At 38.8% G+C, this 22,546-nt stretch overlaps 1 protein-coding gene across 1 annotated transcript in view; it reads right to left on the minus strand.

Annotated features, from left to right (window-relative positions):
- The window catches only part of smchd1 (structural maintenance of chromosomes flexible hinge domain containing 1), a 57,602-nt gene extending 35,293 nt beyond the window's left edge, over window positions 1–22,309 (minus strand). The window contains exons 1-20 of the mRNA XM_017712407.2: window positions 21,510–22,309; window positions 19,363–19,438; window positions 18,232–18,390; window positions 18,034–18,116; window positions 17,566–17,699; window positions 16,615–16,729; window positions 14,510–14,629; window positions 13,989–14,155; window positions 13,803–13,893; window positions 13,029–13,245; window positions 10,450–10,564; window positions 10,162–10,345; window positions 7,723–7,794; window positions 7,464–7,589; window positions 6,999–7,112; window positions 5,586–5,692; window positions 4,871–4,953; window positions 2,870–2,980; window positions 1,862–1,939; window positions 1,337–1,459 (exon numbers count right to left, since the gene is read on the minus strand). Coding sequence (XP_017567896.1) covers window positions 1,337–1,459; window positions 1,862–1,939; window positions 2,870–2,980; window positions 4,871–4,953; window positions 5,586–5,692; window positions 6,999–7,112; window positions 7,464–7,589; window positions 7,723–7,794; window positions 10,162–10,345; window positions 10,450–10,564; window positions 13,029–13,245; window positions 13,803–13,893; window positions 13,989–14,155; window positions 14,510–14,629; window positions 16,615–16,729; window positions 17,566–17,699; window positions 18,034–18,116; window positions 18,232–18,390; window positions 19,363–19,438; window positions 21,510–21,662 — 2,428 coding nt within the window. The 5' untranslated portion in view covers window positions 21,663–22,309. The remainder of the gene's footprint in view (window positions 1–1,336; window positions 1,460–1,861; window positions 1,940–2,869; window positions 2,981–4,870; window positions 4,954–5,585; window positions 5,693–6,998; window positions 7,113–7,463; window positions 7,590–7,722; window positions 7,795–10,161; window positions 10,346–10,449; window positions 10,565–13,028; window positions 13,246–13,802; window positions 13,894–13,988; window positions 14,156–14,509; window positions 14,630–16,614; window positions 16,730–17,565; window positions 17,700–18,033; window positions 18,117–18,231; window positions 18,391–19,362; window positions 19,439–21,509) is intronic.
- Window positions 22,310–22,546: the final 237 nt, after the last annotated feature.

Consider the following 22,546-nt stretch of genomic DNA (forward strand, 5'->3'; position numbering starts at 1 on the left):
GCAAGAAAGAACAAAATAACACAAAAGAATGACAAATCAATAAACAATAAATCAAAGAATTCCAATAAGATAACATTTCAAATACCCTTAATATCAAACCAGTTGTCTGTTAGATTTGTACTGTTTGCGTGTTTATTTTGATGTTTGTCTGAAACTGAGAAGTTTGCCATCATATCCACCGAGATACTGACTGAAACTGGTTTTTAAACTGGAGCTCAGGGGCTTATTGGACTGGCTGTCTGTGTGGCGCTGCATTGTGGCTATTATGCGGCCTGGACCGGCTGCTTGGGTGGTGGCGTGGCTGCGGGGCACTCTGGACTGGGGGACCTAAATGACGTGATATGGCATGACATGGGTTGGCTGTTTGGTTGACGCTGCACTACAGCTGTGAGGCTGCCGATGGTGTTCAGCTGCAGGAAAATGCTACCCCTTTGCGGCGAAGGACATTTTCAGCCTGTGAGGCTTCCCAGGCCGGCCTCCTGTGTAATGCACCGTAGTTGCAGCGTGAGACTTTTCCTCACTGCTAAGGACTCTTTCTGGGCTAGCTAGCTGAGTGACTGTGTGCTGTGGTCACTGAAATTTCCTAGCTGTGGGAGCTGTGTAGAGATTGTGTGTGTGTGTGTGTGTGTGTGTGTGTGTGTGTGTTCTGTATTGTTGATTATGTATTGATTGTAAGCACCTTGAGCACCTGACTGTACAACTTAAATCTTACATTGTGTAGCTCTTCCGTATGACAGCAACATAGATGATAACAGTAAAGGTTAATTAAATGTTCTGAAATGTTTTCTACATTTTTATGAAGTAAAGACAAAGTGTAAATCGAGTAGCCAGTCCCATCTCTGTCAATTGTACTGAGACTTCTTATCCTGCAAGCATTTCAGATATCCTGTGGTAATCCTTGGAAAACTATTCCCATGCGATTCTTAGTCATTAAAGTTATTCAACTTATTCAATCTCGCATAAAATTAGTTATATCAGATGAATGTATAGACAAGGTAATCAAAATGACCAATTTTTAAGTTAATGTGCACCTATACAATGCAAGTGCTTGTCACTGAAACTTTGTAAAATATGCACTTGTCACAAAAAAAAAAAAAAAAACCAAACACCTAGGACCAGTTTGCCATGAGAGACCCTACCAGGAGCTTTTGCTTCAGACAACATAGCTCCTAGGATCATTCAAGCACGCAAACCCCTCCACCACGATAAGGTGGTGATACAAGGAGAGAAAACACTACATATCACTTTGTGAAAGAGACAACATGTAGCTAAGCTCAGATTAGATAAACACAGGCTTAATATGTGTTGTAAATTGAAAAAGGTAAACCTGTGATACCTTTAATAGTGAAGTGGAGTGTATACTGAGGAAGTCGTTTTCCGGCCCATTCACTGGCCGATTCACCATCGCTCAATATAGTTTGCAGCTGAAGTGTGTACTTTCCCAACTTATTCAAGTTTTCTGAAGACACACACATGTAACACACAACACACAAACATGTACATAATGAGAACGTTTAAAATACAAAACCCTGTAGCTAAAACTTGCACACAACAGCACACATGTTTTGTTTTGGTTAAAAAGCTGTAGAACTATTTCCTGTCAGCATGAGTGTGTCAAAAATAAAGCACTAATGAAAGAGCAGAATTTCAGTTTCACCACATCATAGATTTTGCTGAGTAACTGTATAAACTACTCACAGAAAGTTAACTGAGGATGAAGAAAGAACATGTTGGACAGTTTCTACTGCTTCTGTTAAAAAACAACTCTTGATTTTCTACCTTCACACAGATTCACTAGATATAAACATAAATTAACATTAGGTGGGGTTGTGTGTGCTCTGTTGGTATGTTATGTCTTTACCCATTACTTTGAACCAGTACTCCCACTTGGAGGAATGCACACCGATATGAGAGCTGGTTGGGATGTCCCCTTTAGGAGCTAGGAGAAAAGAATAAAATATGTAATAAACACTTAAATACACACTTACAGGAATATATAAGGGGCGCAAATGATTAACCTTTAACAGACAAATTAACAGTTGTTTGAAAACTGATATAGATTTTTTTTTATTTAACTTCATTTCAAATAAACAACAGTTATGATCTGAACAGGCAAACTGAAGTTGAAAGATTTTTTTGGTGCAATTAGCAATTGGTTCTGCTAGACATGCCTACTTAAAAATGAAGCGCACAGCTAAAACAGCGTAGTTCAGGGTCACTTTATGATCCAACAACATACCATATTCAAAGCAAACATCCGCAAGCAGTAAGACAACTAAGACATGGTCACTAATGGTGCATGCTGCATGATGGCAGTGTGAGGAAATGAAAATTAAGGCCATGGTGGACAAGGACAGCTTTCTAGAGCTACTAAGATACAGTACCACAAACGTAGCCATGGATATGGCATTTATGTGTGTTTTAACTGACATAAGCATGCTATACTGACATAAGTGGTAAACATAATTTTCAAACTATAGAACTTTCAGCAGCCCATCATTGTATATTCTATCATTTTGTCAATGTTTTAGTCATCAGTAATCATTAGGAATCATAAATATACTCAGCCCCATGGTTTAAACAAGACAAGGTTCTTATGTAGAGCTTGTTTAATACAGTTTTGGGTTGCTTATTTCAATTACATGCTGATGCTTGATCACCTCTCAGTACTACATTTCATGCTCCATACAAGGAAGATCTCAGTGCATTAATCCTCAGTCGATGTGTGTCAATGTAGCTTGACCTGTCAAATTTCATAACTAATATTCTAATGGGTCGCATTCTTGAATTTAGGCATGCCAGTTAACAGTTAATCACTGAATAATAACAGTTGGATAATGGTAAAAAAAAAACAAATAAGAGAACTTACAGTGCCAGATGACTTTGAGCTCGATCAGGAGTTTCTTTGCATTAACATTGGCTACTGGCAACCGTGACATGGTCTCTCCTTTCTTGTTCAAAATCTCAACCTGGATTGGACCTTAAGTAGGATAGGTGTAAAAACAAAACTTATTAGGCTGAGACAACTGGACAGTGACTACCTGAAAATAAGTTTGATTTGTAGCATTACTAGTGCAGGAGACTGCATGTGAAAGAACATTAATGTCAGTATGTTTGCAGGTACATGCACATAACTGAGTTAATGCATTTGAAATACAACCCCAATTCCAATGAAGTTGGGATGTTGCGCAAAACATAAAATAAAAACAGAATCCATCCATCCATCCATCCATCCATCCATCCATCCATCCATCCATCCATCCATCCATCCATCCATCCATCCATCCATCCATCCATCCATCCATCCATCCATCCATCCATCCATCCATCCATCCATCCATCCATCCATCCATCCATCCATCATCTTCCGCTTCTCCGGGGTTCGGGTCGCGGGGGCAGCATCCTGAGCAATGAAGCCCAGACCTCCCTTTCCCCAGCCACAATGATTTGCAAATCCTTTTCAACCTATATTCCTGAATACACTACAAAGACACGATATTTAATGTTCAAACACATAAACTTCACAGTTTTTTGCAAATATTCACTCATTTTGAATTTGATGCCTGCAACACGTTCCCAAGAAGTTGGGACAGGGGCAACAAAAGACTGGGAAAGTTGAGAGATACTCAAAAAACATTCCACAGATGAACAGGTTCATTGGAAACAGGTGAATGTCATGACTGGGTATAAAGGGAGCATCCTTGAAAGGCTCAGTTGTTCACAAGCAAGGATGGGGCGAGGTTCATCACTTTGTGAACAACTGCATGAGCAAATAACCCAAATAATCCAACAGTTTAAGAACAACATTTCTCAATGTGCAATTGCAAGGAATTTAGGGATTTCATCATCTACAGTCCATAATATCATCAAAAGATTCAGAGAATCTGGAGAAATCTCTGCAAGTAAGCGGCAAGGCAGAAAACCAACATTGAATGCCCGTGACCTTCGATCCCTCAGGCGTCACTGCATTAAAAACCGTCATCATTCTGTAATGGATATTCCCACATGGGCTCAATAACACTTCAGAAAACCATCGTCAGTGAACACAGTTCGTCGCTCCATCTACAAGTGCAAGTTAAAACTCTGCCATGCAAAGCGAAAGCCATATATCAACACCACCCAGAAACGCTGCCGGCTTCTCTGGGCCCAAGCCCATCTGAGATGGACTGATGCAAAGTGGAAAAGTGTCCTGTGGTCTGACGAGTCCACATTTCAAATTGTTTTTGGAAATCTTGGATGTCGTGTCCTCCGGGCCAAAGAGGAAAAGGACTGTCCGCATTGTTATCAGCGCAAAGTTTAAAAAAAAAAAAAAAAAAAAAAAAAAAAAAAAAAAAAAAAACACACAACAGCGTGGCTTCGTGGTAAAAGAGTGCGGGTACTAGACTGGCCTGCCTGCAGTCCAAACCGGTCTCCCATTGGAAATGTGTGGCACATTATGAAGCACAAAATATGACAACGGAGACCCCGGACTGTTGAGCAACTGAAGTTGCACATCAAGCAAGAATGGAAAAGAATTCCACCTACAAAGCTCCAACAATTAGTGTCCTCAGTTCCCAAACGCTTATTGAGTGTTGTTTAAAGGAAAGGTGATGTAACACAGTGGTAAACATGCCCCTGTCCCAACTTCTTTGGAACGTGTTGCAGGCATCAAATTCAAAATGAGTGAATATTTGTAAAAAACAATAAAGTTTATCCGTTTGAACATTAAATATCTTGTCTTTTTAGTGTGTTCAATTCAATATAGGTTGAATAAGGATTTGCAAATCATCGTAATCTGTTTTTATTTGTTTTACACAACATCCCAACTTTATTGGAATTGGGGTCATATGTACTTCTGCGCTTGCAAGTGTGTGTAGGTACATGTGCCTACCCAAGGGCGTGCCAGCTGGTCGAACAGCTTTATCAGGCCATGAATTTCCCTCTGGCCATGTAAGCCTCAGTTGGTCCGGGAGCCTATGAGAAAAAAAAAAAAAAAAAAAAAAAAAAAAAAAACACTGCAAATGTAAATGCCACCCGAACCTCAATTATCAGTTATTTAAGCAAATCAGATACCATATGCAAAGACTTCGGGGAAGGGGGGGGTGTCACTGAAAAACTACTTAGGAAGTCATGGTGTATTGATCCCTTGAAAGTGGACATGTGGTCACTGAAGAACACTGAAGAGTTCTACCTGACTAATTTTGTAAACCCTGACACCATTTGATATTACATTAGTAAAGTGCTACTGATATTAAACCAGCATTAACAGTAATGCCTTCTGTGTTGCAATATTATCAGTAAGCATTACTAAATGAATATTCAGTTACACATGGGAAACAAAAAAATGACTTGATACGGCAGATACCAGATACCAACACTGATTAAATCAACATTATGACATCATTAAAAAGCATGTACATTTTACATTTATGGCATTTGGCTGACGCTCTTATCCAGAGCGACTTACAATTTGATCATTTTACACAGGTAGGCCAAGGCGGTGTTAGGAGTCTTGCCCAGGGACTTTTATTGGTATAGTGTAGGGTGCTTGCCCAGGTGGGGCAAGCACATGTAAACTAGAATTGCCAAGTAACTACTGTACTTACTTGGCCAGTTCATCATCAATGCTTTTCCTGATGGCAGCAGCTGTGGCTAGTCTGTCAATCTTAGATATGGGGATTGTTCTATCCTCATTATAGAGCTCCTTTGGTTCCTGTGGACACACAATGCATCTTGTTTACTTTTACTATAGATTGCAATGCACTGTAAGGAAACAGACAAGTTAAATATTTTAGTTTCATGTATTTGAATTACATTTACTGTATTCTAAATAATGTAACTGAAAAAAAACTAAAATTACAACTACCTGTTACAGAGCTGTGTCTGAAGTTCTAAAGAATCAACACAAACTGTAAATGAGTGTGGGCAGCAGAGTCTTTATAGCTGCATTATTCAATGTGATACATCAATCAGTGTCTTGACTTACAACTAGCTCAAGGAATGGTTACCAAAGATTAGGCTATGAAAATGTGGCTGATTTAAATGGGCTAAAATTTCACATACTGATTTTAGTGGGCTAAAATCTTGCCCTATTTATATTTTAAATGATACTGTACAGTAATATTTAGTTTTACTTAAACAGAGCTTTTTCTGATTGACAAGACTGCCAATTATCATATTTCTAAACTCAAATAAAAGAAATGTACAGTGCTAAGTAACAAATATTATAGCAAAAGAGATACAGCTACCAATAATTCACTGTGGTTTTCTCAGACTAAAGATAAGAGTTAGGCATATATGTGTTTTTGTTATTCTAAACATGTGTTTTGTGTTCAGATTCTACTGGTTAGCCTGTACTGCAGCCTACAGTTAAATGGTAAGTCGTTCTTATTGGGTTTCCTAGAGGTGTTTAAGGTTTTGCTCCATCATCAGAAGATTGCAAGCTTGAACCTCAATAAAAGTAATTAATTATCAGCATTAGTCATCTGCAATATTTCAAATCACAGGTTGCCACTGTCCTCAGCCAACTGATACACCAGTCCTAAAGCATACATACCAAGCCAGCGTACAGAAATAGTATACGAGCAGAGCAGTCAGTCAGGGTGCTTCTGGTTAAGAATGAAACTTGCACCAAGAGTTTACCCACAGGTTGAACCCTGCTCAAACTGTCTTAGTGTTGTATTACACTAGCAGGCAGCGTTTACTGTGTAGCAGCATGCATTACAGAGTCTTCTTTCCACAAATATTTTTTTTATACTTGCACAAATACAGACAATTTATTATAGCATTTTATGGTATGTGAAAGTTGCAACTATATTTGTTACTTTCCAGTTGTATGCTGTAAGGTATATTAACTTCATAATTACAATTATCTAAAACATGAACCTAACACTTATCATGGAACTGTCTATTGCATCTAGTGACATGGTTAATGAATAGGAATAATACAGATTATGCCAAGTTACTAACATGCATACATAGACAATCAAACAATGTCAAAAACTTGTGTTATCTCCTACCAGTGCAATTTGCACATGTCCTCCTGTGGCGTACTCGTCTCCTTCATGGTCTCCATAGAGCAGAAACTGAACTATGGTACCAAACAGAATAGGTTGAGTTTTCACTGATTTCACCTGAAAAAGGGAAAGAGACTCAATAAGATTAACATTCATTGTTTATGTAGCCAAAGCTAGCAGTTGTTTGTAAGCGTATTAAATGTTTTGTCTATAGCAGTGTGTGCCTTCTTGAAATAACCTCAAAGTTATTTCTTCCTGTTTAGTGGGCATGATGTAAGGTGACACTGATGTAACAGAATGAGATCATGCTGTCCAACATGTGCATCATGCTGTCCAACATGTGCATCCAAATTCAATTTTAATAAATATTTATTTTAACAATGGCATGCATGTAGCATGTATATTATATCAAACAGCACCAATGACACACTATCAAAGCATATGCTCGTGTTTGCATCAAATCCTCACTTGTTGTCCTGTCTTGTAGACTTTGCCATCCCAGTGGATGGCTTTGAACCTAGCCCATGGTGACTGCAACCGTTTAGTCGAAACATCTGTGCGAGTCGTTGTACCTTGGAAACCAATGAACTTCACCTGTCACAAACACCAAAATAAATATGAATGTGTCATGCAACGCATAAGCCAGAAGCCAAATATTTATATCTGCTTTGTTTAATGGTAAGAAAAATGGTAGGACACACTTGAATAATGGAAATCTTCCTCTCACCTGTTTATCATATCGTTCATGGCACTCTTTCAACCAAGCAGTGAACTCTCGATTGATCTTCACTCTCTGCTCCTGCAAGAGAGAAAACCAAGAGCAAGCTTCATAAAAATGATTCAACAAAAAGTTGCAACTAGGATTTAAGAAGACAATGACATAGAGCAAAAACAAAAAACAAACAAACAAACAAACAAAAAAAAAAAAACAAGCTCAGCAAATCATTTTCTGTGGACCTCACTCTGTGCACAGGGGCATGCTGAAACAGGAAAGGGTCTTTTCCATACTGTTGCCACAAAGTTGTAAACACACAATTCTTTATGTCACTGTAACGGTATAAATATACAGGATTAACAGCAGGATTTCCTGTTCACTGGAACAAAGAGGCCCTACATAAACAATGCAAAATACACCCAGATAATTATTCCTCCTGCACCACTTTACTGCTGGCACCATACATTCAGGCATCATCAGGCAAACCCAGGTTTGTCCATTAGACTACCGTAGCACGGCATGTGCTACCCCGGGCTCAGGGAGGACACTAGAGGCAGGATCCAGGGTGGCAGCAGCTATTATTATATTTTCCCACAAAATAACCACACAAATCAAACACTAAACACTGCCCTAAGCTGGCTTTTCAGTCTCTCGAGCTTTCCGGCTCTTCGGCGTCTCTCGAGCTTTCCGGCTCTTCGGCGTCTCTCGAGCTTTCCGGCTCTTCGGCGTCTCTCGAGCTTTCCGGCTCTTCGGCGTCTCTCGAGCTTTCCGGCTCTTCGGCGTCTCTCGAGCTTTCCGGCTCTTCGGCGTCTCTCGAGCTTTCCGGCTCTTCGGCGTCTCTCGAGCTTTCCGGCTCTTCGGCGTCTCTCGAGCTTTCCGGCTCTTCGGCGTCTCTCGAGCTTTCCGGCTCTTCGGCGTCTCTCGAGCTTTCCGGCTCTTCGGCGTCTCTCGAGCTTTCCGGCTCTTCGGCGTCTCTCGAGCTTTTCGGCTCTTCAGAGTCTCTCGAGCTTTTCGGCTCTTCGGAGTCTCTTGTTGCTGGTGCTGCTCGTCCCTCTCTCTCCCTGTTCCCTCTCAGCTCTGTTTAAAGGCGCTCAAGCTGCATGCCAGATGATAATCAGCTGGCTCTAATTAAGGGTAGCGTGAGCACCAGAGCCGAGAGGGAACAAGAGCTTGCCGCTCCGCCTCCCCGTTACCGACCCCAGGCTGAGCCTGTTTCTCATAGATGTTACCTCTTCACAACAACAGTGCTTATATCTTACTAAATAGATCTAGAAGAAATCTGATCAACTGATTAATTAGGAAACAACCCATTCTGCTGCATTCTGATGTTCATAAGATCGCATGGCAGTATATAGCTGTAAAGTATGTGTGTGGCAGAAACTGTCAAAACTACTCATTAGAAGGGGTGTTCGCACACTTCTGTCCAGGTTAGGTTGCAAATGCATATCGCTGTTGTCAGAAAAAAACTTGTATCTCTAAAATGCTAACTTTACAGGAGAAGAAAAAAAAACCTACTTTACTTTTAATGCAAGTCAATGGAACCAGACTGTTTTCCAAGTTATTCTGGCCCATTTCTTCTTTCCATTCATCATGAAATTTACATACAATGTAAAGAGCAACAGGCATTTTCAAATTATGTGAAAAACAATGTTCTCTCATAATTTGTTCTGACAGCAGCAATATGTCAGAGCAAGGAAAATTAAAGGGGGCAAGGTCACTGTTGGGATGGTATAAAACTTTACAGTATAATATAAAATATTACGATTATGATAAGCAAATTAGTTATGAAAAAAGTTTAAATTCTGCTTTAACAAAATGATGCATCAAGTAACTCTTTAGAAATAATCCTAAAGTTAGGACAAACTTTATGTAATGTGCTCCACTAAATCTTAATTTGTTTGTTATTTTAATGTTTTTTTTTTTTATTGATATTACAAATGTCATGAATGAATGTATATTGTCTGTGTATTAAAGCAGCAAGTACTGACTAATATGGCAATAATGTATTGAAACTTGCTTTATTTCCTGCACATCTATTTTCTCACATGCTTTGTGGACAGTGTTAAATTCTCAAGTATCTGACTCCAGTATGTCAAACTTCTTAAGGTAATGAAAGTAGGCAGAATAAGGTAAACCTAATGTAGGGGAAATGTAGAGTAAAATGTGAGTCTAAGATTGCACTTAACCTCCTATGTACTTTACTTCTTCTTTGATGCAGCTAGGCTAGTAAGACGGGATGCAGTGAAAAAGTTAAGAGGTTTAGATAACTGCTAAAAAAACTTAACAGGCAGATTTCTTAAAGCATTTGAACTATAGTGTTTCCAGCAGTCTGACTGTGGCACAAACACACAATGTTTTTTTTCCTGCACATGTAACAAGATAACATATAACCGAACACTAACATGCATCACAACTACCTCTAACTAGTCGAGAGGTGTATTTATGCATTACCTGGCCATTGAGCACTCTGGTAAAGATAGTTTCTTTATCTCGTAGCTGTAGCTCCAAGTCCATAAATGTGAGTTTATTGGTGCTGACTTGAAAATAGTCATTAGTGAAGAGGACACCTGAGATCCTGTTGTAGCATTCTAATGGAACTGTACAAACTTTCTTGGGTCTTGCACACCACTCAAACCTGAAACAAAGACAGACATTCTTTGTTCAGAAGAAAAAGTACAAAAAAAAATTAATTTAACAAAAAAAAAAAATATTGAAATGAAATATTAAATGAGGCATTACTCATCAACAGAAGAGTAAGGAATTAATCGTCCATTCCAGAAGCACTCAAAAATGGCTCTTTTTCCTCGGCCCTCAGTGTGTAAGACAAAACATTCATCATCATCACTCTCTGCAACTGTAATAGACACACAAATAAAAATTTAGGCACAAGTAATTTCAATGTCAAATCTGAAACAGAAAACACCACCAACCCCAGACAACAAGACTATAACCAAAGCCAGTTTGTTCGCAAAATAATCACTGCATGCAAAGCAAGTATACTTAAGGAAATATTTAAAACAATCAAATCAGGCCATTTAGAGTTTTCTTTAATGTTTAACAATGTCATGATTCTGCAATACTGACCAGCCTTTGATATAGATATGTTCAAATTGGAGAATATGGGATTTGTATGGGATTAACATACACTATATTTCCAAAAGTATTCACTCATCAATCCAAATAATTGAATTCAGGTGTTCCAGTCACTTCCATGGCCACAGGTGTATAAAATCAAGCACCTAGCCATGCAGACTGCTTCTACAAACATTTATGAAAGAATGGGTCGCTCTCAGGAGCTCAGTGAATTCCAGTATGGTACCATAATAGGATGCCACCTGTGCAACAAGTCATGTCCAGTCGAGAAATTTCCTCACTACTACATATTCCACAGTCAACTGCCAGTGTTATTATAACAAAGTGCAAGCGATTCGCAACATCAGCAACTCAGCCACGAGGTGATAGGCCACCTGACAGAGCAGTGTCAGCGGATGCTGAGGCGCATACTGTGCAGAGGTTGCCAATTGTCTGCAGACTAAATCACTACAGACCTCCAAACTTCATGTGGCCTTCAGATTAGCTCAAGAACAGAGAACAGAGCATTCATGGAATGGGTTTCCAAGGCCGAGCACTGGATCCAAGCCTTACATCACCAAGCGCAATGCAAAGCGCCGAATGCAGTGGTGTAAAGTGCCACCACTGGAATCTAGAGCAGACGCTTCTCCGTCTGGCAATCCGATGGATTACTCTGCTTTGGTGGTTGCCAGGAGAACGATACTTGTCTGACTGCATTGTGCCAGGTGTAAAGTTTGGTGGAGGGAGAATTATGATGTGGGGTTGTTTTTCCAGGAGGTGGGCTCAGCCCCTCAGTTCCAGTGGAAGGAACTCTTAATGCTACAGCAGACCAAGAGATTTTGGACAATTTCATGCTCCCAACTTTGTGCGAACAGTTTGGGGACAACCCCTTCCTGTTCCAAAATGGCTGCGCACCAGTGCACAAAGCAAAGTCCATAAAGACATGGATGAGCGAGTTTGGTGTGTAAGAACTTGACTGGCATGCAGAGTCCTGACCTCAACTCAACAGGACATCTTTGGGATGAATTAGAGTGGAGACTGCGAAGCTTTTCGTCCAACATCAGTGTCTGACCTCACAAATGCATTTCTGGAAGAATGGTGAAAAATTTGCATAAACACACTCCTAACCCTTGTGGAAAGCCTTGTATAGAGTCCTGATCTCAACCTGATAGAACACCTTTGGGATGAATTAGAGCGGAGACTGCAAGCCAAGCCTTCTCATCCAACATCAGTGTCTGACCTCACAAATGTACTCCTGGAAGACTGGTCAAAAAATTGCATAAACACACTCCTAACCCTTGTGGAAAGCCTTCCCAGAAAGGTGGGCCGACATCATATTAAACCCTATAAATTAAGAACGGGATCTCACTCAATTTCATATGCGTGTGTAGGCAGCCAAGCGAATACTTTTGGAAATATAGTGCATATTTGTTAACGTATTCACATCCATACTTTTACATCATGTTTTGTCTGATTGTCCAGTGGCATCAAGGCATATTATAGGTGGTGTTGAGTCCAGGCGTTATAGATTAAATAACATACATCATGTTCTACTGCACACCGTACCTCCAGTTTGTTTATATCTTACTCTGTTAACTGACATGCTCCTTTGTAAATAAAAATAAAATTAATAAATAAATTAAATTTTGCCAGCTAGGTTTTCATGTGTGAGCATATTATATGGACAGTAGCAGTGTATGTATAGTTTCTGTGTAAGGCACAAAAATGTATTCATCATTGTAGCCATCTACTACATAAATTAGGCTTGCAACTATTGAGTATTTTCATTTTCAGATATTCTATTGAATATTATGTTGAGTATTTGAGTATTTATTCTTCTCCTTATTATATTATTATTATTACTATTACTACTACTGCTGTTATTACTATTTTTAAAGATTTATTTCTGTTTGAACAGTAGTGAGAAGTGCTAGAGAGAAGAGGAAACATCTGCAATCAGTTTGGTGTACAGAACTGACAGCTTTGTGGTACTAGTGACAAGCTAGCACTGGCTTTATATATTAATTTGGGTTCATGAATGTGGTAAAAGTAATAAAAATGTGGTAAAATGTTTGTCAATTATTGTACATTTTTTGGATAAATTGTGGAATTTAATAATTATCCAACTTCTCATGTATTAGAAAATATTTGTTGCAGCCATAATATGATACACACACACACACACACACACACACACACACACACACACACACACACACACACACACACACACACACACTATATACCTGGTGTTAGGGCATATGGGTCCTCTGGGTAGGTTTCTCTGTCATACAGGAAAGGATGATATCTGATCAGTCCTTCTACTCTGGCATCTCCCCCTTTACTAGCTTTAAACTCAAACTCTGCCACACTGGAGTTTATATAAAGAGTCTGCATATCATTATCAATCTCTCTCAGATTAAGGAGTCTTGGTAAGCGAGGGGATCGATCAATCAGAGAGATCTAAAAGAAAAAGAAAAGCAGATGTTTCATATTATAGGATTCAGCTTCAAAAGGCTTGTGATGCAATATGATAGATGCAAATTAAATTAGAAATTAATTAAATTAATGATGTTTTTTGAATAGTACAATCTGCATATACATTTTAAATGGACTACTCTGTTCTGAATCTTCCTTCATACTACTAAAGCTTTTTGTTTGTTAGCACAAGTATTACAAGGTGTTAACAGGTGGCCTGAGTTGAAAGTTTGACAGATATAACAGCAGTAATAGGCAACAGTATTGCCTTTTCCAAGCACCACATATAAGCTACAGGTTTCTTTATTTCGATTTTACAAGCATCAAAAAGGACAAAATATGAGAAAATAAGGCACTGTGTGGACTAGTGTTCATCTATGCCTCAATTTAACTTCGGTCATTGAACACTGAGGGATCTTTAACTTCTTTGTAATGCTATAATGTTGAAATGAGAAAGAAAAAAAAAAAAAAAGACAAAAAACATTTCAGTGTTGTCAAAACGAAACCTTGTATCTCCAAGATGGTCAATTTTCTCATATTACCTGTATGTCAATGTTTGATGTAGATTCAGCACTTCTTGAGTTTCTCATCTCATTTCCATGGATACCATGAACATAGTAATGATAGATGTGCCTTAAATAGGAATGAATAAATAAATAAAATGTAAATAAAGTGGTGTCAGAGAACGTTTTGACAGTGTTCATGCTGCATTCACATCAGATACTTACGCCAACTCCCTAGTCCACAAAGTGAAGTCTTGTTTGAGGTAGGTAACATGCTCTGGCTGGATTCTAGTTATGACTATAGCAGTGAAACTCTCTTTGCTCTGTTCTTCCAGAATGAGTGAGTGCAAGAAACGCTCTTCATCCCCTCTCACATGAGAACAGTCCCCAGGCTGTGTTGGACAGAGACAGAGAGTGTGTAAGAAAGTAAAAGAGAGGTGTTAGGTAAGCACAAAGAAAATATCAGTGAGCAACACATAAATCGCCTCTGTACAAAAACTAAACAAATACCATGTCATTCCATGTTTTTTTCAGATATTTATTTTTCTACATCATTTGAACTTAGGAACCTCCTTTTACCCTTTAGAAAGAATGGACAAAGAGAACTACTCCAAAATTAACTGGAATAAGATATTTTTATATTAAAGTTATGAAGGATTTCCAAGAAGTTTCAGAAGTTTTTTTTGACAGTTACGAAATATGGCATGTGTAATAAATACAGTACTACACAAGCATGCTGATTTTACCTTCCTGTTCCGGATGATGCCAGAATAAATCTCCTCTTTGTTTTTTTCTTTCTGCTCAAAGTCTTCTTTAGACATGACAAACTCATGTGCATCTGGAGATCCAACTGGCTTACTCATAATCTACAGTAGGACAGTAAATGAAAGCAGTGAAATAGCAGGTGACAGGTACCAAAAATAAGTATATACCATAGACAGGTACCATAAATAAAGATATATTATTAATCCTGGTGGCAGTACTAGTACTAATAGTAGTATTAAATGTAAAAGGTGACCACTGAATTAATTCCAACTATGATCTCACAGTTAAACAAACAAAAAAAAAGCTCCTCAGATTTTAGATAGCTACAATGATTATGTTATGATCAGTTTAAATCCATGACATTTAATTTTGTATTGGGAAATGGCTGTCCCAATTGGCTTGACCCCCTAAACTTCAACTTGTCAAAGTAGTACTTTTCTGTATTTTTTAATGTTAAAAGATTCAGGATTTATCACGAGCTTAATTTTAAAATAAAAAAAAAAGTTTAAAGCTTAAAAACAAACAAACAAAAAAAAAAAAACTCTGTCTCTACAGGTCCACTATTGAAATCAGTAATTAATAAATACATTTTAAAAACTAGGGGAAACCATCTTTTAATGATTTGTATTCAACTTCAGGTTTAGGTGGGGCTGATTGTGGCAGCGGGGATTTCCAGTCATACAAATTTATTTCTAGCTTGAACCACACAAGAGTCATTCCTGTAGTAATGTTTGAAAAACACCTTCCTCTGCAATGCATTTGCTAAACAGAGAGATGGCTAATACTTGAAATTATTTTGATCATTCAAGCAAATGCACACACCCATTCGATAAGTACTGAATTATTATATGCACAATAGAAGTGCACTTTATATCAGCATTAATATACTATTTGCCTGTAAAGGGATGTTATTAAATTCTCAATATTGCAATTACAACTTGTATATTCGTTCACAAACACAAATGGGGTGCAAATAAGGAACAATTTGGCACTCATTTGTGCTTGTGCATGCAGTGACACAACTAGTCGTGCTCTTATGCTGCAGAGCGAAAATCTCAGCAGCGTGATAGTTTTTATGGGTTCAGTAGAAGGACAACTGAACCGCAATTTGCAACAAATGTTCAGTTAAGATATATTGACGGGAAAACACTCTAAAGACTTTAAACTAGGGATACACAGATACCACTTTTTATCTTTCAATAATGATACTAACTATTTAACCAAACTAGCTTAAAAATCCTGATATTTCTCCATGTTTAAATATTTTATTTTGGTAAAAACTGTGCTCCTATTTGGTAATAATAAAAGCTTGAATTAATGGTATTTACTTTTTGGAATACATATTGTTTCACATCTGAATTTCAAGTCTTTTGTCTCAAACGTGCATTTCATTCACTCACACTTTCCAAGAAATAGTGGTGTTACAGATTTTGCCATGAGCATATTTACCGCTGCTTGTCAACCCACACTGTTATTGTGTTAATATCAGTATACTGGCACGCATGCATGTGTCATAGCATGCGCATGTCAAAAGTTGCTTTGCAGTATCAGTTGTAGGTACTGGTTCCCCCATCGCCAATATTGATGGTAATGTGCATATTGGCACAACCCTATGTTAAACACTACTAAACTAACTAATAATTTCAAAACTCTACATTCCAGTAATCTACAGCCTAAATCAGGGGTGTCAAAAGGGGTGTCCTTTCAGGCTGCATCTCTGCAGAATTTTGTCTGATTAAGCACATGTGATTCAACTCATAACTAATTAGCATGGACTTAGATCCTAGATCTACAATTGTTGCTCATTTAAAATACGTTAATACTTTTATTAAAAACTCCAACAGTAAAAGGTAGTCTATAATAATAAAATGTGTTTTAACATATATAAATTATCAAAATGATCATAATAAAATTACATTAAGATATGCCATTGACATACCTGAATTCACTCACAAAGTTGGAGGGTTGCTATCCTTATCTTTCACACAACTGATCATTGTCTACCCAACACAACCCACTCAGCAAGCTGACACTTGCTCTATTAGTAATTTAAATTCAACTGAACGGGATGTGGTGCAGCACCTACCCGTACAGACTGGCCTATGTAAAACACGGCCTGTTTGCCTCCAACGCCAAAGTAGGAGATATCACTGTTCAGACTGCGTGGAATTGGACTGGGACGGACATATCCAGAATGATCACTAGAACAAAATATAGACAATTACAGCTGACATTTGTTACTTGTACTGCTATTATGAACTATTACTTGTCTTCATATTACAACTGAAAGATTCTTAATATCAGCAACTCCCTTCCAATCTTTTTCTCTCTCTCCAGCTATTTGGGATATGGTCAATTGTTTTTGAGCAGCAGTGGACTGAAGCAGGTGACGAGAGCTAAAAAATGTTCATGAAGTCTTCATGAAGCATACTAACAGAAAAAGGACTTGAAGAAAACTGCCAACTGGTAAGAGCGAGGAACAGTGTGAATTAAAGAGAAATAACAACAGCAGAGTTTTTCCCATGTGCCATATAAATATGTATTCTTAAGATATTCTGAATACATTACTTTTTATGTTCTGTAAATGAGCACATAGTTATTGAATTGTTACTGGATACATTTAGGACAGTGTAGTCATTTTTGAGTCATGAATACTTTTTCATAGTATTCTGTCCCTAAGACTAACTGTGGTTATATCATGCTGTTTTCAAATGCAAATATCTACTGCACTTATTTCTTAAACATTTAGTTCATTGAGTGTTTGGACTTCCATGGAATACTTTTAATGCCACTTCAAATGGAATTTAAGACCAAATTTGCAGTGACAGATCAAATATGAAAAAGTACCTCTGATGTTACTCTGTAAAATGACGACTGAAACCTTGCTCTGTACGCTACCTTTTCTTTTACATTGCTTCAAACACATCATGGATTTGTATGTTCTTCAATACTTAAATTACCGCATACCAGTTGAGATTTACAAAGTACAGCAGCCTACAGTACAAGGTTTCTAACCTAAACTCCTCCCTGGGTTTACCTCTGAAAAGTGTTGTCATCTCGAGTGAATTTGGAAAGGCGATAAACAGCCCAGTTGTTTAACTCTTTAGAGGTCATTCCACGACCATTATCTATCACCACTACAGCCGGTCCACCTTGAGACTCATCAAACAACTAAGAGAGGGAAGAAAAACACAGACACATGCAGAGAAACACACAGATAGACATACAAACCAAATGAGTGAGAGAGGAAAGGGAAGAGAAAAAAAAAGAGAGAAAAAAAAAACAAAAAAACAAAGCCAGGGTTATTACAAGTTGGTGTCATTACTCATTAAGGGGTTTTAAATACCTGATGCAATGTGTTGAAATAAAGTGTTTGATTTGTGACAAGCAAAACAATATTCAGACATCTTACAAAACTTTGAGTGCTCGTTTCCATCCCTGAAGTGCCACAGCATGGAAAAATATAAGGAAATATAAGGAAAAATGTCCAAATCTGAGCTCTCACCAGTCTAATGTCGATGCTCCTGACTCCACGATTACGTGAGGTGGCCGAAAGCGCATTATCAATGAGCTCAGCGAAGGCATAGGCTGAAAGATACAACCACAAGCACCATTATAAAACAGATCTTCATAACTGACGTGTGTATGTTGCATCTAAAAAAGCGAATGAGCATGTGAACAGAATGAGTCATGTGGTCCTTACGTAGTGCCTTCTGTCCTTCGCTGGCATAGTACTCGTACTGACCACTCTGTACAATAGTGTGGTAATGGGGAAGATAATTAATCCGTTCTTGAGTTGCTGTAGCCAGCTCTTGATCCACACTCTGTAGGAGGTGTAATGTTCTGCCATTTGTAAGTTCACCTATGTCATCACAATAAATGACACATGGTTGTATACATTTGAATTAGCTTAAGATGAAAGCAGATAGAGACATAGCATACTGCTCAAAAGTCATTATTATTCATTTATTCATGCATAATTTTAGGTAAAGAAAGAGTTTCATTCCAACATGTCCTTATATCCTTTTGTAAATATTCTTTTTGAAAAGAATTACAGCATTATAACCAAAAACATTGTTATTGCTCTAATAAAGGTGGTTTTCATCATAATACAGTATTGCTACATTATGTATGCGCAAATTATGCTATCAACATGCATCATAAAAGACGAAAATGAAAATTCTTGAATCTGGCATGTATTTTGGAAGAAGAATGTTACAATTTTTAGTAACTACTAAACTTGTTTGCATTGTGCAACCCATTTAGATTTAGTAACATGTAAATCTGAACGAAACCCTTGAAGTAAACCTAGCCTACATTATAATGTGAACTTACACAGAACTAGCGCAACAGACCCATTAACACTCAATGCTCGTTTATGACTGTCAAATAACAGTTACATCCGATTACACAATCAGGGCACAAAATCTTTTAAAAAGCATTTAATTCAAAGGACTTGTTCCTCTAAGCTGAGGAACAGAGGAAACTGTCAGGACTGAATATATATCTGAAACAGTGTCAGGGCTTCGTTACTTTACTTTTCTCTTTCATTTGCAACACAGTGGCATAAAACAACAGAGTACTTGAGGTCGTGCATTATCACATACAATATCATGGCCGTGATGATCTATGGTGATATAACACACCATCCTTGTGTTCTATTGCTTATCTAAATCCACTGCATGCTGACCTGCTGGGCAAGACTCACCAGCAAGAATTCAATTCTGCAAATGAGTGGACGCATTCTCATTTTCGTTTTGTGAAATGCTTTATGATGGCTGTCCCACCATTACAACTTCCCTCACTTTCATGAGTGAACAGAACTACTACTCACCATATACGTCTCTGACGATCTGCCTGCGATCTGTTGTTGTGAGCACAAAAACTTCATTCTGAGAGATAGAAAACTCCTGAAATGAAGATGAACTCGTTAGATATATCGGACTTCCTCCCTTAAAGTCATCGGTTTCTTGATCAGATGTGGTGTCAAATGTTAACATATATAGACATCCTCATGTTATTTCCACTATAACAGTCTAAAATTCTTCAGCACTGCGGTTATACTCACTATTAATAGTCACATATTACCAATATCAGTTGCATGCTATATAAAGAGTGAAATAAAAATATGAAAATCAAAGAAGAAGCAATGGAGATAACCAAAATGCTAGAGATTGACGTGGATGGTGCTATATATACACAGCAGTTAGACTAGAAGTGGAAAAAAAGCAACTATTTTCTTTGAAGGCGTTTAAGGTTTTCTGGTTGAAGATAATGCTTCTGCTCTTCTTTCAAACATGTTCTTGATTTAACAGCTTGCATGTGCTCATGCACTGAATCAGCAGAGCGGAATGACAGTAAAAGTTTGAGACATTCAGGAAACGTTTTCCAGGTCAAAAGATAAAACCTCCATCTGGTTACAGCTCAGTGCAGCACCTTGTTCTTTTTTCCAGAACAGAGTACGATTGGGAACTGCGACTAATAGCCACATATTATCAATATGAAAATGAAGTCAACTGAAACTGATTCTATTATGCCTTCTGCACACCCAAGAGCCCATGTATGAAGATTTGGCTCCAGAAAATGAATGTTTCATATTTATGGTCACTAAATTAGGCTACATCTTATTGCTGAGTGGTACCTTTTCTAATTTCCACTATTTTCCAAATATATCACAGTACCCAAGTACTTGATGATATCTAGATCTGCATCAATAGAGTTAACGAACCCATGCTTCCGGACTACTGGTATGTACTGGTATGTCATGCAAATCTGAAAGAGCTTGCTTTGCTCTGTCTGATTTCTTCTGTTACAATGACACAAAAGGAAATCTTATACAGCATCATACAAATATTATTTATTTACTTGTTATAGATCTTGTGCAGTTCTTTCAAAAGAGCATCCAGCCAGTATACATTACACCGCAGACAAATTTAAGGTCAAATGCCACGAGGTGAATCCAGTTAACAGGAGAAAAAGCAAAGTAAACACTCCACAGCAGGACATGACTGTTTTATGGACATCAGGTGTGGATCCATCAATATCAGTGTCATGACAAGTGGTCTTGATCCCTGGTCCTGGAGAACGGCCTTCCAGCAGAGTTTTAATTGAAACCTCTGTCCAAGAAGCTGCCCTGCTCCTTACTTAACTCTCCTACATCTGAAAGAGCCAATCAGAGACTGTGGAAGGGGCTGATTAGCTGGAGCAGGTGTAGCAAACCGTGGCTTGACCTGGGCTCTTCAGAAACAGGGCTGGAGACCACTGGTATACAAGATACACCACCAAACGCTAGTTAAGCTGCTCTAGCACACTGGACTCACCTCATGAAAGGTGTGACAGTAACTTAGTAGAGAAATGAAGCACGTAAACAGTGAAGTGCAGCAGGTTTGAACACCAGAGTGAACAGTGAGTGAAACACTTATCCAAGTTAGCCCGGCAGCCTTTTCACACGCTGCCAGCAGTGAGAGACACCAGCTTTTAATGTCTCCACTGAGAGAAAACAGAGTCAAGTTCACTCTCTACAAACAGCCACGCTCTTACAGAAGATGCTTCTTCAAGGGTTCTTTAGTGACGAACGCTCAAATGGTTGTTTGCATGGTTCTTCAGAAAGATGGAGAGCGCGCTGTTTATGGTTCTATCTAGAATCATTTTCAAAAATGTTCTGTATAGCCACCAAAAGGGGTTCTGCTATTGCGATGTCAAGCTCATAACAATAAAATAACTCTTCTTGGTTCCCTTTCAGAACCATTTTCAAAAAGGCTCTGTAGACAAACACATACACCACACCGCGCCATTCATTCTGAAGAAGCTTTTCACTACCTAACCAACTTAAGCATAAATGGTTCCATATAGAACTCAAAGGTTCTAAACCAAACCACTTCTCTTCACCTAAGAACCAAGTTAAGAGTGTAACCTGTTTGTGTAGCTAATTTAACCTAGCTAAGTTCCTCAGCGCGAGCTTGCCGGACGGAGTCCACCCACCTGGCGTACAGCCTGGAGGAACTTGTCGTAGCTCTTGCCGCTGATTTCTACCACCTTCTCACAAGACGCTTTACTGTCGGGGCGACAGTCGTAGATATAAACCGAGAGGCTGTCGGTCGAGCTCTCTGCTCGGGAAACTCCCGAGTCCGCCATGTTTCTCCTCTCCTCTCCTCTCCGATGTTTCTGATGTTTCCTCCTCCTCCCCGGGCAGATGTACCAACGCCGAGGCGCCTAAACGTCCCAGCAGAGCGAAACCCGGACAGAGGCGCGTCACCGCTCCGCTTCCGACATGTCTGCCTGCTGGTCGCGCAGGCCCGTGTGTTCTCGCTGCTGCTGCTGCTGTTAGTCAGACTCTCCAGCGGCCTCACTCTTTCACTTCTCAACACTTCTCCCCCTCGCGCGGCTGCACCATGTGATTCTGCAACTGTTTTGTCAGTCGCCACGCGCCCGTTTCAGTCGGACTCGCCAAATCGTCTCACAGCCAAAACAGTCCGTGTTTATCCAGTAACTCCGTCACAGCGGCAGGATTTTATACACTATCATACTAAACGATATTATAAATGCTTTCGTTATTGACATTTAATAAACAAAATGTTAAAGTGAAGTGAACGGATGAAATATTTCATTTTTTCACAGTAAAAGTAAAATCGCAACTGGCAACCCTATTCTGGCGCCAAACATTCTTGTGCATTTTCTGGTACCCTGCCGTACATTAAACGCCACGCGTTTAAAAGTCTAAATGAGAAACCACCGGGTTATTTTTGATCCAGCTGAACAACTGAAATTCTTGACACTTACTACAAAATTAGAGACAAAACCAATTACTTTATGGATGATGACCGTGGGAAATTCTGTTTGTTCATCCTAACTGCTGGCAACCCAAACATTGTCAAAATAAAAGCCCTCACCCTACGCCCCATAAAGCCTTTTTTCCGTGGGTGAAGAACATGTGTACATTGTTCACTGAGGTTCGTTTTCATTTACAAGTGTACAGAAAAGAAAATCACACGCGGCAAGACTATTCTGATTTGCTACAC

This window comes from Pygocentrus nattereri, chromosome 2, assembly GCF_015220715.1.
Source record: "Pygocentrus nattereri isolate fPygNat1 chromosome 2, fPygNat1.pri, whole genome shotgun sequence".
Classification (NCBI taxonomy): Eukaryota; Metazoa; Chordata; class Actinopteri; order Characiformes; family Serrasalmidae; genus Pygocentrus; species Pygocentrus nattereri.